This window comes from Martes martes (genome assembly GCF_963455335.1).
Source record: "Martes martes genome assembly, chromosome: 6".
Lineage (NCBI taxonomy): Eukaryota > Metazoa > Chordata > Mammalia > Carnivora > Mustelidae > Martes > Martes martes.
Window position 1 is genome coordinate 62,897,888 of NC_137893.1, and position 17,059 is coordinate 62,914,946.

General features: G+C 37.6%; 1 protein-coding gene across 1 annotated transcript in view; it reads right to left on the minus strand.

The window, feature by feature from the left end:
- The window catches only part of ECT2L (epithelial cell transforming 2 like), a gene marked incomplete at its 5' end in the record, with an annotated part of 64,934 nt that overhangs the window by 34,876 nt on the left and 12,999 nt on the right, over window positions 1-17,059 (minus strand). Inside the window, 5 exons of the mRNA XM_080805507.1 lie at window positions 2,467-2,635; window positions 4,747-4,885; window positions 5,626-5,794; window positions 6,648-6,900; window positions 10,031-10,193. Of these exons, the coding sequence (XP_080661633.1) occupies window positions 2,467-2,635; window positions 4,747-4,885; window positions 5,626-5,794; window positions 6,648-6,900; window positions 10,031-10,193 (893 nt within the window). The remainder of the gene's footprint in view (window positions 1-2,466; window positions 2,636-4,746; window positions 4,886-5,625; window positions 5,795-6,647; window positions 6,901-10,030; window positions 10,194-17,059) is intronic.

Below are 17,059 nucleotides of genomic sequence, written 5' to 3' on the forward strand. Positions count from 1 at the left end.
TGCTTAACTCATACTTCAATGAAAACCAGTTACGCATATTTCTTTTTGCACTTTCTCGAGGCATTGATGAGATGTTTTGTAATGACTGGAGCATTCCAATCAGACGGAAAAGGCCTGATAGCAATGGAATGCCTAGAAGACCACACACCCCCAGGTCTCTTTCCCTGCCTGTGATCGTGGGCTGAATATATCCCTACCCCCACTCACGATCTCATGCTGCCTGCCTGCTCCCTGGCACGTACCCTGCTGAACTTGTCTCCATAAAACTCCAGTGTCCATCTTACAGGTGGAGAGGTCAGTTGTTAAGGGTTGAGCCTGCCACCTGCCCTGGCTACTGGCACCCAAAATAAGTTTTTTTCCTTTCTTTTTTCCAAACCCTTGTCTCTTGCACTCAAGAGACAATGCACTTCACTTGCCAGGAATTTATCCGAGTTTGTTCGGCAACAGTGTTGACAAACCCAGCCAGGAGCTAAGCTTTCCATTTGCACAGCCCTCTTGGGATTCCCCCAGATGGAGCAGTTGGCTCCGGCAGAGCACCAGGCTTCCCTGCTTGTTTCCTGAGTTAGCAGCTGGGACAGATCACTGGATAACGTAGCCACAGAGACAGTATTTTATGGGTGATTCAGGTACCCACTGTGCCATTTCAGGGGGTCCCTGCCAGCTGGATCCTTGACCATCTTATTCCCTTTCTCCCCTCCTCTCACAAAGATGGAAGATTTCATGCTAGTAAACCTTAAAACCATTCTATCTGGGGCGCCTGGGTGGCTCAGTGGGTTAAAGCCGCTGCCTTCGGCTCAGGTCATGATCCCAGCGTCCTGGGATCGAGTCCCGCATCGGGCTCTCTGCTCAGCAGGGAGCCTGCTTCCTCCCTTCTCTCTCTGCCTGCCTCTCTGCCTACTTGTGATCTGTCTGTCAAATAAATAAACAAAATCTTAAAAAAAAAAAAAAAAAAAAAACCATTCTATCTTAGGTATTACAAGGAAAGATGTAAGTTATAGTATAAAGAAGAATAGAAGCTGAAATTTTAATTCTAAAACAGTCATCATCTCCTTCCCTCTGAGAAGGATAACCATTGACATTTTTAAAAGATGATCCTTAAAGAGTTAATGGTATCAGCCAATCCTTTTCTTTGTGGGATAAGCCATTTGGAAGTATAATAAATGCTGTTCGTGTACACCAACTTATAGATCTTGGGTTTTGCTGCTATTAGAATTGCTACATTTTCATCAAACTTAAAGCTTTTGTGCATCAAAGAACATAATAAATAGAGTAAAAGGCAGCATACAGAACCGGACAAAATATTTGCAAACATCTGATAGGATTAATATCTAAACTATATAAAGTGTGTCTAAACTCAATGGAGAATATCAAATAAACCCATCAAAAAATGGGCAAAGGACTTCAATAGACGTAGATAAAGAAGATATACAAATAGCCAATATGCATACGAAAAAATGCTCAACATCACTAATCAGTAGACAAATGCAAATCAAAGCCATAATGAATATCACCTTAAACCCATCAAGATAGTTACTGTCAACTAAAAACAAACAAAAACACAGAATATAACAAATGTTGGTGAAGATGTGAAGAAATTGGAGGCCTTGTGCACTGTTGATGGGAGTGGAAAATGGTATAGCCACATGGGAAATAGTATGGGGTTTCCTCAAAAAATTAAAAATAAAATTACCATGTAATTCTGTAATCCCATGTATGGATATATATCCAAAGCAATTTAAAGTAGAATCTCAAAGAACTGTCTGCACACTCAGGGTTCATAATAGTGCTATTCCCGATAGCCAAGAGGTGGAAGCAAGCTAAATGGCCATCAGCAAATGAAAGGATAAACAAAATGGGGTCAATACATACAATGGAATATTATTCAGCCTTAAAAAGTGAAGGAAATCCTGTCATAATCTACAACATGGATGAAACTTGGTGACATTATGTTAAGTAAAATAAGCCAGTCACAAAGTGAAATACTGTATGTTTCACTTATGTAAGGTATGTAAAGTAGTCAAATTCAGAGGAACAGAAAGTAGAATGTTAGTTCTTAGCGGTGGGAATAAGAGGGAAAAAGGAAGTTCTTATTTAATGGTGTGATGCTTAATTTTACATGTCAACTTGACTGGGCCATGGGGGTGCTCAGATATTTGGACAAACAGAATTTTGGATGTGTCTGTGAGAGTATTTGGGAATAAGGTTAATGTTTGACTAGACAGACTGAGTAAAGCAGATTACTCTTCCCAGTATGGGTGGGTCTCACCCAATCCGTTGAAGGCCTGAATAGAACAAAAGGGCCGACCCTCCCTTGAATAAGAGGGAACTCCTCCTCTTTGACTACTTTGAGCTGGGATATCAACTCTGTTAGCAAATTGAAACTTAAATAGTGTTCTGAAGGTCATACATGTAGACAAACACCACATTCATGCAAAGTTGGTTGTTGCTTTCAATCTCCAGGCTTACCTTGGAGTAAATTGATTTCTCTGCTGTCTCCATCACTAAATATCCCCATACTCTGTACCTTCTGCCCGTACAGAGCTTTTTCTATAAGATAAAGCAGGCTCTCCAAGGTTAAGCCGCTATGTTCGTACACCACAAAAATGATACCTGGCTTAATGCTGTCCACCACCATCTAGAAAATGAAACCAAAGCCCATTATTTTAGAATATTTATTCATAAAATAAATACAATGGGTATGTAATCTGCTGTGATTTTTAAACACTTTTTTTCCAGAAATTATAGAAAGAGGAAGATAAGCTTTATCATTTGTTGGTTTCTTTTTCAATGATTTTATTTCTTTTCTAATTATGAGAAGAAAATTAAGTACACTTGTAACTCCAGCACTCAGAGATAAATATTATTAACAAGTTAAATTATTTTCTTCCAGCCTTTTTACCTTTGTACATACCCATGAAGAGACATAGATGCATCTCTTAAAAAAATAATCAAATTGAGATCATATGATTTTGCAATGGACTTTTAAAATAGATTTAAAGTTTTCCTCTTAATCATGAATTTCTGAATTATCAATATTTATTGATTAAATATTTGCCATTTAAATAAATATGAAAACCACTATGCTTTGAAGTCAGCAACCAAACAAACTTTTCATTATGATAACGTTAATTCATTAGCAGGAGACAGTTTGGAAAGTCATTAAAGTCAATGATTTTTTTTTTTTCTCCTCCCAAACCTCATGCAACTTCCTGAGGGTCACAGTTCAAATTGAGCAGAGGACTACCACCTGGTTATGTCCTGCTTTTTGCCTAAGCACCCAACACATTCATAATAAAAAAAGTAATCATGGCATAGGCTTATGTAAAGAAGTCAAATAGGAGAATGAACTTACTTTGAACAAGATTTTTCACCCATACTCTATCACTGGTTATCCTTTGTGCCCAGCCTGATGCCCATTATTAAACATTAGGAAACTATTTGGGGCCCACATGGAGATCAAAACTCTGATCTTGCTTTCATGTGGATCCACAGAGCTGGCTGGTTATAAATGACCTGAGTCAATTTCTAGATGCCCAGAAAGAATACGGATTTTGTATCTTGAAAGCAACCATTTTGTTACAAGGAGGAATTTTTTAAAAACTTTCTAAGTAGGCCAATGAATGGAACCTACGGAATGTCATCCCTTACGTATGTCCCTCTTTGTGTGTCATATATACACACGTATATGTGCATGTCATATATACACATGTGTGTCATATATCCATGGTGTCATATATGCATATACACATACTCACATATCTATAAAAATACATGCCTCTATGTCTTCATTGTGCTTCCTTTATTTTTATTACTTATATTCAAATTAAAATATATAACGTCATTATAAAAAGAACATAATTTAATGGCACCTCCCCGAATAGACCACAAAATAGGATTTCTGACATTTTTCTTTTGAGAAATGATGGTTATATGATAGTATTTAGTTCCTTGGGCATTGCAAAGAGGTTTTAAAATAATCCTTAATCACCTTGCTCTTTTTTGGGATAAGTGCAACAAATGCAGTTCAGTAAGAATTCACCAGATACTTAACTAAATGCAAGGTAGTTTTGGCCTTTAATGCTTTTTTTTTTTTTAAGATTTTATTTATTTATTTGACAGAGAGAGATCACAAGTAGACAGAGAGGCAGGCAGAGAGAGAGAGAAGGAAGCAGGCTCCCTGCTGAGCAGAGAGCCCGATGCGGAACTCGATCCCAGGACCCTGAGATCATGACCTGAGCCGAAGGCAGCGGCTTAACCCACTGAGCCACCCAGGCACCCGCCTTTAATGCTTTTTTTAAAGTAATTTTGATTTATGGTTATCTTTATTGCTTCTGATTTTTTTTAAAGATTTTATTTATTTATTTGACAGAGAGAGAGAGAGAGATCACAAGTGGGCAGAGAAGCAGGCAGGGGGGGGGGGGAGCAGGCTCCCCGCTGAGCAGAGAGCCCGATGCAGGGCTCGATCCCAGGACCCTGAGATCATGACCCGGGCGGAAGGCAGAGGCTTAACCCACTGAGCCACCCAGGGGCCCCTATTGCTTCTGATTTTTAAAAGTGCTCCGGGTCTGTAAATTTCCACTTAGACCATTTTCCTTTTAGAAGAGGAATCATTTTTGTACATATGGAGGCCAAAAGATTGTTACACATCCTCTCATCTAGATGAAAAAAACAAAAACAAAAACAAAAAAAGCCAAAAAAACAAAAACCTGATTCAGAAAAGGGCAGGCCTCCTAACATACTCTGTACCTCAAATGCAGGAATCCGAGATGATATTAGTAAGAAGTGGAGCTGGGAAGCATACGAAGAGCTGTCATCATTTTTCTGAACTCCATGCCAAGGCTTCTTCAATAAGGAAGGGTAGGACTGGCTTCCAGAAACATTGCTTCTGTAGGGAAGAGAAGGGAATAAGTGAAACGTAAATTTCCTACTAACTGGATTTTGATAACTGAGCACCAAAGTGTTGTCTGGGCATCAGTTATACTGAACAAGGCACGGAGCCTTTCAGACCTCAGTCGCTCCCTGCAGTTTTGGGGGACAACAGCAAATGGGGCTCCTGGACGGGGTGGGGCCAGAGCTGGCTTCTGGGCCTCTCTTCCTCCATTCACGGGAAACTGGAAAGGTCTCCTGGAACTTATTTAGCTTTGTTGGGCACTTAAAATGAATGTAGTGACATACTTAGGGGTTCAAAATGACATTTTAAAAGAACAGCTGAGAGATTTAAAAATTTCCTAGATCATCTGGTCCTCCCAGCTTTCTAAATAATGTCTCCATTCTCTTACCCTTACCCCCACATTCCCATTTGGATACACTTACTCCAGGAAAATCAGTCCTGAAAACAAAAATGTTACTTTTGCTCAATAAATGGCACAGAAAATGTACTACATCACAGCCTCTTTGCAGGGCCAAGAATATTTGAAATATAAAATTTGAATGTTACAGATTTCCCTCGCAAAACATGTCAAAGACCACTGCTTTTGAAGATTAAAGAGTTATTTCTATTGCTATCTCATAGGATATGAGCCAGATAATTATACAAGCTCCCTGCGAGTTAGCTAAATTATTCTAGAATGAATTCTTGGTATCATGGGATGGTCTTGAGCCTTCAGGAGATGGAGGTTTGCTTACCGCTTGGGCAAAGCTCGTAAGGATGCCAAAATTAGCTGTTTCTCCAAAGCTTCATGTAATCCCACTCGATCCCTCAGAGCCTGGGAGAGCCGTGGCTGGCATTTGGATTTTAACAATCTAGAGCAGCATGTTCCGCTTACCCAAGGGGGTCGAACTTTGAATAACTCCTCTGAAAAACAAACAGCAGCGGCCTCTGTGGTTTACTTCATGCTTCTCTCGGCCAAGTCTACATAGATAAAGGCATCAAAAATAAAGCTGTACCAGGGCACCATTCCAAATGGCAATAATTATAGCCCTTTTTACAGACTCTATTTGGATTTCTTATCCTGTCGGCTCCAAGTTGTGGCTCCACGTTACCAGTCATGTCAGGTCAAGAAACAAAGCTCAGAGAACGAACACCTCTTTTCTTGTGGAAAGCAGTTAATCGATTTACAGGTTTCACATCCATTTCTGCCCTTCTTCTTGGCTTCAAGTAATCTCCCGTTGGTTATGATCTCACAGAGGGTGAGTCAGTGAAAAGAAGGGGGCAGGACTCCAGTCACTTTCGTTGTTCTGTTGTGCACTGTGCAAATCAGGAGGCTTCGCTGAGAGAGGCTCTTACCCTTCTTCCCTTCCTATGTTTCTTCTTTTAATGCTGTTCTTCCTGCTTCCATTCCCAGTTTCACTTCTCCCCTCTGTTGCTCATCTCAATTCTTCTCTCCTGCACCTATTTCCTTGTTTTTGCCTACGTTCCTTGTTCCCTCTCCTTGTTGTTGTTGTTTTCATCTCATAAACCTGATTGTAACCAGAGGAATATGGAGGCACCAATATTGGACTTTCTGTATTTCATCTGAAATCTTTTTTCTTACTCATTAACTTGAAATATACGGGGAGCGGGTAGGAAGGAGAAGAGCTTGCTTTAGAGAATGCCACCTACACGCTCTTCCAGAAAGAGCTAGCTATCCTCCAGTGTGGGAATCTGTATGTAAATCCATTTGTTTCTACAATAGTTGGGTAAGATATCATTTCAAAATGCTACTTACTCTTATGTAGTGCAATTTTCTCCCAAATTATTTTTCTTAAGCACTTTTCTCTTTGTCTCTCCAGCAGCTCCTCATCTTCTGTTTTGGGCTCGTTCAGGGTCCCATAGATAGCAGAGGCTTCCCTAGGTATTAGCCAATCTAAGCTTGACACACATGCAATGTAATGACGCTTCCAAGCACCGTACTCATTATCTGTTGGCGTATAGGGCAGAAACCACCCAAACCTAATGCATTTGGGCATCCATAAGCAGTCCTACAGAAAAAGAAAGGAGAAATAGAAACTGCAAGAAATTTTTAAGGACCATTTCCTCGTAATAATGTTTCTGGCTATGCAGACAATTTTTCTTTACATTGGGATTTCTGGTGCGGCTGACTTGTCATCTAAATTTGGCACAAACAAAAAAGAAGCATACCTTACTCCATAGAAGAATAGTCTTTGATCACAATATACGTTATATATGAATAAACGTATTAGTCATCTTTTGCACCTGGTCCCACAGCATTTAGTTAACCCCAGTAGTAAAAAATCAGTTTGTTTCAGACCAGACCTCCCACTGGGGTGTTCAACCGAACACCTTCGGTTGAACCATATGATATTGCCAATACACAACCAGCTTTGATAAATGGAAACAGCAAATTTCATGTGGTTTAATTGAGTTAAGCATCTAGACGAAATACCATAAAACAATTATTTGAAGGCCTGTAGAGCTACCAATGCAATAAGGGCTCCTGCGAACATGACCCCAGAGAGAAGAGAAACCAAAGAGGTAAGCCCAATCCCTGGCATTTGACATTTCAAGGCATTTGACAGTTCCAAAGTAAAGCTCAGGCTGAGAAGAAGAGCAGAAAGTTAAGGCTGAATGACATGGAACCTAAAAAGTATTTTTGGCATTCTCACAAGGAAGAAAGGAAACAAATTTAAATTCAGGACCCACTAAGGGTAAAAGCCCTAGTAATCACACCAGGCTTTCAGTTGAGATGGTTATCAGTAAAGGTAAGGAATTACACAACCTCTCACAAAGACGGAAACTCGTTTTAAAATACCTCCTTTTCTGACTGGATTTAAGTGATCTATTCCCAGCCTAACCAAATGCCAGAAGCAAAACCAAATTCTTTCAGGAGGAAGAGAACATCAAGCCAAGGCTCAAATTATTGTATCAATATTTTATATCTAATGTCTAGTATCCAATACCAGCCACACAAAAGGATAACAATTGTTTGTTTCTCCTTATGTCATTTATTATCTTTTATTAAGTAGAGAGAGACCGTCAGGAGAACCATACGTTGTAATTGTTAGGCAGGAACTTTAAAAAATACACAGTCCTATAATTAATATGTCTAAGAAGTTAAATGGCTAGGTGAGAATTGTGGCAAAAATAATCAAATCAACATTGTAGAACTGAAAAATATAATAACTGAAATTTAAAACTCAATGGACCAGTTTAGAAGCAAATTAGAATCCGGCTAAAGAGATAATTAGTAAACAAAAAGCTAGAAGTAAAACCCAGGTGGAAACACTGAAGGCCAAAAGGATGGAAAAGACACAAAAAACAACATGAAACTTGTGGGAGATGGTGAATCAGTCTAACATATAAGTATTGGAATCCAACAAGAAAAAGAGCAAAAATAGGGCAGAAGCAATATATAGAGAGAGATGCTGTGTGAGAACTTATCAAAACTGATGGACATTAAATCTCAGATTCAAAAATCACCAAAAAACATAAAGTAGAAACACACACACACACACACACACACACACACTTCTGGGTACATCATAATAAAATTGTGGAAAACAAAAGACAGAGAAGAAAAAACAAAACCCTAAAAGCAGCTAGAGAAAATAAAAATATTGCCATTAAAGGAACAACAATAAGACTCCCTACTTTAAAAAAAAAAAAAAAAGTTTATGGAAGACAGAAAACAATAGAAAAATTTCAAAGTTCTACAAAATTAACTGCCAACCTAGCATTGAAATTCCCTGTGAAAATATTCTTCAAACACTAACGTAAAACAAGATATTTTCAGACAAAAATAAGAGAATTTGTCAGCAGCAAGTTGCACTAGAAGGAATATTCAAGAAAATTCAAACGGAAAATGATCCCAGATGGAAACTCAGAGATGCAGGAAGATATGTATGACAACAGAAAAAGTAAATATGTGGTTACTTATAAGTAAATATTGACTATATCAAATAATAGTCTTGTGATGTGTGTGTATAAATAAATAAATATACATACATATATATAAATTTAAATGTGTATATTTTATGTGTGTATAAAATTAAAATATTTGATAACAGTATTGAAACTGGGTGGGAAGGGGACTGAAGGGAAACAGAGTTAAAGGGTCCTAAGCTCTTTGCGTTATTTCAGAAGTGGTTAAAAAAAAAGGCCCTAGGATGAGTGCTGTAATCCTAATATAGCCATGAGAGAACTGCTAAATAATTTATAATTAACAACTTAAAAAACATTTATGTACTCTAAAAGACAATTTAAAAAAACCAATAAAATAACTGGAACGAACAAAAAAAATAACAGTAAAATGGTGGACTGAAGCTTAAATAGATCCGTATGTACACACATGTAAATAAAAAATTACCCCAGCTAAAAGCCAAAGATTGCCAAATGTTAGATAACAAGCACCAACAACTATAGTCTGTTTACAAGACCTAGTCCTTAAAGATAAGGACATAGGTTGAAAGGAAAAAGTCAGTGCAAACACTTCACCTAGGTTCTTAAATGCTGTAAATCTAGGGCTCATGGTTGGTTTGCGTGTGGCCTCTCCATAGATAGCTAGGTATTGTCTGAGCTCAGAAGCTCAACGCAAGACCACCCTGGGAAGTCTGCTTACGTTAAAGAGGTAAATTATTGACGTGTCCTCAAAGTATGTCTGCCATGACATTTTATTAAATCTTTAAAAAGAAAATGAGACAAATAGGCCAGAGGCAGAATTAATGGCAGAGGATGTTGAAAATCTCTTCAACAGATGTTAGCCAAAGGGCGATCAAAGGACACTGCAGTGCTATAACAATTTTCAGGGTGAGTTATCATAGGCAAAATAATATCATATAATAACCACAGCTTACCTAATATCTCATGAAAAAAGTGGATGCCTTTAGTCAAGATAAAATATTTTCTAGATAATTAAATTGAGTAATCTGAGATTATTAAAATTACAAGAATTATTAGAATAGAGTATATCCCCTTACTTACAAAATAAATTCTTGTATTTAACTTATCCCCATTTTTTTCTCTGAAGGGTAAGTTAATTATGGTTCAAATACCCTCCGTTATTATCTTCAGGGAAAGAAGGTACCTCAACTGCCGAATGACAGAATACAGTGGTATTTGGGCCCTATTACAGAGAAGTGACAAGTAGTAAACCTGTTCAGTTAAAAACTTCCAAGGCCAGCTGACTTGTGCAGCTGCACACAGATCTTTCGGATTCAGAAAGGAAAAGATATAGAGAGAAATGAAGCGCGGTAACACTGTAGAGAAATCCACTTTGGCCACTTGCGTTCTTTCTGAAAACCAGTCTTGGACAAACCTAAAAAGAAAGATACAGAAATATAGTTCAGAACACTAGTGTCTAAAACCGTTCAAAAATCCAGTATAAATATTGGTCCTTGTTCTTTCTAGAATCCTCTAACTATATATATAAAAAAATGAAATCCTAAATAACATAGGGCTAGATTTTTAAAAATACTATATCTACTTTCACTGATCCATTCTAAAGAGGAAATGAATAATAAAAAATCTAAAATCCACAGAGAAAAAAATCTGAAATACATTTAAGCTGTAAATGTGGATTTTCTTTTTTTCTTTTAACTCCAAATTCAATAAATCAGCAAGTCCTAACAGCTCTACAAATACCTATCCCCAAACCCAGCCACCTCTCTCCATACCCATTGCTGTTAGTCTGGTGCAAAACACGTCCCCCTCCACCCTGCACAACTGCAACAGTCCCTCCTGACGGTCTCCCCGCTTCTCTTCTTCCCAGGGTCCATTCTCTACACAGTAGCCCAAGTGGTATTTTAAAAAATGTAAATTAGATAGCATCACTCATGCAAGTAAAACCCTGTGAATTCCTGGTACACTTAGAATAAAAACCTATAGTGACCACATCACACTTAGTGGTGAAATATTAATTCCTTCCCCCTAACATCAGGAACAAAGCAAGAATGTTCATTCTCACCACTTCAATTTAACAGGTTCAGGAGGTCTTAGCCATTTCAACAAAGCAGGAAAAAGAAGTAAAAAATATACATATTGGAAAGGAAGCAGTAAAACTATCTCAACTCATGTATGTGGAATCTATAAAACAAGGATTAAGAACAACTCAGGAATCTATAAAACAACCATTTAAATTGTTGAACTTATTAGTATAAAATTGTGAAGGTTTCCCTTTATCTTTATCATCTTAATGGGATCTAGAGCAATATTTCCTTTTTCATTCCTGATATTGGCAATTTGTGTTTTCTCTTTTAGCTTGGTTATTCTTGCTAAGAGTTTATCAATTCTACTACTATTTAAAAGAAAAAAAAACAGCTTTTGTTTTCATAGATGTTCTCTATTCATTTTCTATTTTACTGGTTTCCACTCTTCATTATTTTTTTCCTTCTACTTAGTTTAGATGTGATTTGCTATTTTTTTCTAGTTATTTTTTTTAATCTAGTTATTTAAGGTGGAAATTTAGAAAGCCCCTTTTTCCTTTTCTAATATAAGAAATTAAATAATATATTTTCCTCTAAGCTGTGCTTTAGCTACATCCTACCCATTTAGATGTGTTGTATTTTCATTTTCAATCTATTTGAAATATTCAAATTTCCCTCATGATTTCTTCTTCAGCCACAGGTTACTTATAAATGAGTTAATTTCCAAATATTTGGGATTTTCTTGATATTTTATATTTTTAACCTCAAATTTTATCAAATTATTGTTTAAAAATATACTTAATTAGATTTTAATAGTTTTGAAATGTACTGAGTCTTATTTATTGAACTAGGAAATTCTGTATCTTAGTGAAAGTTATTTTGATCATAAAAAACATGTTTGGAAGTTGTTGGGTTTAGTTTTCTATAAATATTAGGTCAAGGTGGTTGAAAAGATTGCTCAGTTCTATATTCTCCCTGATTTTTTTTTTGTTTAATTGTTCTATTATAATTCAGTCAGTTTTGTTTCATGTAATTTGAAACTCTATTATTTCGTACATACATTTTATAATTGTTACGACTTCTTGGTGAATTGATCCTTTTCTTTTTATAAAATGTCCTTCTCTATCTTTCTGTGAATATTCCTTGTCTTGAAGTCCATTTTGTCTGATACTAATATCGCCATCCTACTTTTATATGCTTAGTATTTGTTGGTATATCTTCTCCTATCCTTTTACTTTCAACCAGTGGATGTCTCTATATTTACAGTGTATCCTTTGTGGTCAGTATACAGTTGGATCTTGCTTTTTGTTTTTTTGTTTTATTTATTTATTTTTTAAAAGCTCATTTGGCCATCACTGTCTTTTGTTTGAGGGTTTAGTCCACTTATATTGAATATAATTATTGATATGGTTGAATCCAGGTTTTGATTTTGTTCTTTGTTTTTGTTTTTGCATTTGTTTTATGAAAATTTATTCCTCCTTTCCTGCCTTGGTTTGAGATAATGAATTTTTGTATTCCATTTCAATTCGTTTGTTGGCTTTTAAGCATACATCTTGCATTATGCAAGTAAGTTGTTTTTAGGAAGTGCGGTATGCATCCTTAGCATTTCATAGTCTATTTCAAGTGAATATTCATATAAACTTAAAGAACAGTGCAATGGATATAGTTCTTGCTATCCTTTATGCTTTCGTCACAATACTGCACCTACTTACGTTATAAGCCCTATAATACACTGGTTTTGCTTTACACAGTCATATATCTTTAAAATAACTTGAAAATTTTATGTTTTTCCACACATTACCATTTCCTTGTAAATCAAGTTTCCATCTGGTATCAATTTCCTTAGCCTGAAGAATTTCTTTTGGCATTTCTTTACTGCATATCTTCAGACAACAAATTTTATCAGTTTCCTTTTATCTGAAAATATCTTTATTTCACCTTAATATTCGTAGTACAATTATGAGATGCATTGATCAATTTTAATAATTGTCATCTTGCAGCCAGTCTGGCTTCTGCTGTATCATCATCTCCTCCTCTTCTCCCTCCTCCTCCTTCACTCCCATTTTATTTTAAAGCAAATCTAAGACATCGTATCACTGTATTCATTCCACCCACTTAGATGTGGTGTATTTTCATTATCATTCAATTTGAAGTATTCTAATTTCCCTTGTGATTTCTTCTTTGATATTTCAGTGTGCCTCAGTAAACAGTAAGAGCGTTTTTTAAAAAAACATATGCTATAACCATCAACATGCCTAAACAAATTCAACAATAATTTTCTAATGTGATATCTACTTTAACTTTTTTAAAAGATTGAGTGATTGATTGATTTCAAGAGAGGGAGGGAGAGAGCATTTGCACATAGGGAGAGGAGAAGAGGGAGAGGGGAAGCATACTTCCTGCTGAGCACAGAGTCTGACCTGGAGCCCCATCTCACCAACCTAAGATCATGACCTGAGCTGAAACCAAGAGTTGGTTGCTCAGCTGCTCAACTGACTGAGCCACTGCAGCCCTGCTGTGATATCTATTTTAAAAACTTTTTAAAAATATGGCATGCATTGAGAAAAAAAATTTTTTTAAGATTTTATTTATTTAAAAAAAAAAAGATTTTATTTATTTATTTGACAGACAGAGATCACAAGTAGGCAGAGAGGCAGGCAGAGAGAGAGGAGGAAGCAGGCTCCCTGCCGAGCACAGAGCCCAATGCGGGGCTCGATCCTAGGACCCTAGGATCATGACCTGAGCTGAAGGCAGACACTTAACTGACTGAGCCACCCAGGCGCCCCCATTAAGAAAACTTCTTACATTACTCCGCGCATGCCACCTAACCACCAATGGATCTTGAATGTACAGAAAATCCAAGGCTCCAGCAAAATAATCATCTTCAAGGCTAATATAGGCCTTAGACCAAAGAGACATTTTATGGCCCACAGAGGAGGCACTGCTGACCTTGTAGTCACCAACTACAAAAAAAGAGATAATACCTGATTGCCCTCTTTAGATACTGGCAATAAACATCGGTTATAGTCCCAAACCACCAAATAAGTCATCATATTTGAATAAGGATCACTGGAACAAAAAAGTCTGGAAGGGGGCGCCTGGGTGGCTCAGTGGGTTAAAGCCTCTGCCTTCGGCTCAGGTCATGATCCCAGGGTCCTGGGATCGAGCCCCACATCGGGCTCTCTGCTCCATGGAGAGCCTGCTTTCTCCTCTCTCTCTCTGCCTGCCTCTCTGCCTACTTGTGATCTCTGTCTGTCAAATAAATAAATAAAATCTTAAAAAAAAAAAAAAAAAGTCTGGAAGGAATCCCGTGTTGGTAAGTCAGACTCTTCCCTGGAACCGCTAATCTCCTCCAAACTCAGTAACATTATAGCTGACTGTGGTCAGTCTCACAGCTGATTGGAAACGTTGGCAATAAGGATTTAGCAGAACTCCTTTATCTCAGGCCATTGGTACTCCAGAATTATTTCTCACGGCTCAGTGGCCACTGCTGCCCTGGTACCAGGTCCTAATGGACACAGATAAACTCATTGAAAGAAAAGTCCTGTCTCTGAATAGCTCTCATTCTTCAGTGTGTCTTCTCTGACTTTCTCTGACCTCTAAATACATAAACTAAATTCCCACAGGGTGGGTCAAGCCCAGAAAGTTCCAAAGTGAAATGAAAATGATACCTCCAATTAGGAACAAAAATGAGCTTCGTTACCTTCATAAACAAGCTGCTGAGCACCCGGGAGACCCAGAGACAGTCCTCACCACTAATTTACCCAAACTGCTGGGCTAACTGGGGCCTCATCCATAAATCTTGGGAGAAGGAAAAATTCGAGCTTGCAACAGAACACCAATTAATAATACATGTAGAAGCAATTAAGAAGTTAGAAAATGAGCACTTGGCAGCTATCACAGTAAATAATTACGTCAGAAGAGAGTCATCAATGGAGACAAAATTGGTGGGTGAAAATACGATGAGGAACAGGGTATTTGCATAGATTCTAATACTTTTAAATTAATTTAAAATTAATCACTCAAGGACTTTTTACTTATTAATTATTAACACAATACTTAATAATGAATCATCTTAACCAAGTGATAAGTCAACATCACAAGCCATGGGACAAATCGACATCATATGCCCCTAGTGTGATCTGCTGAGTGTCCCTTCTGTGTAATTCCTGCCAAGAAGGCAAAACCTGAATGTAATCTTAAGGAAGTATGAGCCAGCCACAAACTGAAGTTCATTTAACCAAGTAGGTCTGTACTCTTCAAAAGTGTTAAGTAATAAAAGACAAGGAAAAACTAAGGAACTGCTCCACATTGAAGTGGATATAGAGACATGAAAAGTAAATATAATAGACGACCCCGGATTGGATTCTGGACTGAGAAGGGAAGGATGATTATAAAGGACATTGTTGGACCAGTCAGGAATACTCAGGTGAAGTCTGTGGATTGGACCCTAGTATTGTATCAACTCTGATTTATTGATATTGGAGAATGTACTTTGATTTTTCAGCAGAATGTCTTTATTTTTCCTGGAAATGCATACTGACATGCTTAGGGTTAATGGGGCATCAGGTTTGCAGCATATTCTCATATGATTCAGAATAACAAGGCAAAATGGTAAAGTGTGAACAGTTGAGGAATCCAAGTGAAAAGTGTAAGGAATTATTTGTACTATTTTTGCAATTTTTCTACAAGTTAAAATTTATTACAAAATAAATTTTTCTTCTTTTTTGGCTTTTTTTTCTGTTTTTAAAGAAAAGGCTACCTGCTTCCTTTGCAAGGCTTAATGATTGCCTATTATTTTGTGTTTTTCTACTCCCCTGACTTTATTTTAGGTCACTGCTCTTTCCTGATCCCTCTCCATGCACCTGTATCACAACCTGAGATAGAATAGAGTGGTTTAAAATGAACTTGATGGATCTTACTCACATGTGGAATTAAAGAAAGAAAACAGGGGTACCTGGGTGGCACGGTTGTTTGTCTGACTCTTGGTTTCTGCTTGGGTCGTGGTCTCAGGGTGGTGGGATCGAGCCCTACATCAGGCTCCACACTCAGCATGGAGTCTGCTTGAGTTTCTCTCTCCCCTTCCCTTTTCCTCTGTCCCTCCCCCACTTCCCCTCTCTAAAATAAAAAATAAAAATTTTAAAAAGAAAGAAAGAAAACAGGAAGGGGAGAAGAAAAAAAAGAAGAGAGGGAAACAAGCCATAAGTGACTCTTAAGGATAGAGAGCAAACTGAGGGTTGACGGAGGGAGGTGTGGGGAATGGGGTAGATGGGAGATGGGTATTAAAGAGGGCACTTGTGATGAGCACTGGGTGTTGTATATAAGAGATGAATCACTGAATTCTACTCCAGGAATCAATATTGCACTGTATGTTAACAACATTTAAATAAAAATAAAAAAATAAAATGAATCTGTTGGAAAAAAATTAAAAAATGAAATGAACCTGTTGGCATGCAGTCAGGGGAAAGTGTGTGTGTGTGTGTGTGTGTGTGTGTGTGTGTAAGCAGGAGGGCAAAGAATGGAGTTATGGAGATGGGTTTGTACTGGCAGCATATAGTAGCCACAGACAAAAGTATCACAAGGGGATCGTCTCATTGTTAATAGATTAACAATCAAACTGAATGAGGCAGTGACAACACCAAGAACAGTTAATCCCAGTGGATCCCTGACCTAACTCTCCAGTGTCCCAGGCAGGCTTCACAATCCTTTCACGGGCCCTTGGGGGACAATATGCTCTCATTTAGATTTATAAAACAGATCCATCAAATAAGGTGCAAAACAAAAATGTTTTCCACCTCTTTTTCAGAGATGGGTCTCAGTACCTTGGTTTTCCATTCCCAGCCCACAGCATCTACTGTTCCCTCCCAGCCAAGCAAAGGAGAAGAACTAAATCTGAGTTACTTTTTATTTAATTTTTAAAAGATTCTATTTTTAAGCAATCTGTACACCCAGCATGGGGCTTGAACTCAACGACCCCTCCGAGATCAAGAGTAGCAGACTCTACCAACTGAGCCAGCCAGCCCCTCCAAGAATACTTTTTAAAGTGGACTTCAATTATGCATGTTTTATATTTGTTACCAGCCCGCACTGCTACAAGGACACATGCAAGTATAATGAATCTTAAGCAAGAAAGAGGGAAAATGCTTCAGTCACATTAAAAAAAAAAAAAAAATCAGTCCCCAAGCAGCAGAACTAGGCTAGTTTGCAGTAACGACATTGTGGCTCACTGCATTTTAGTTAATGTTACAAAGTAAGAAAT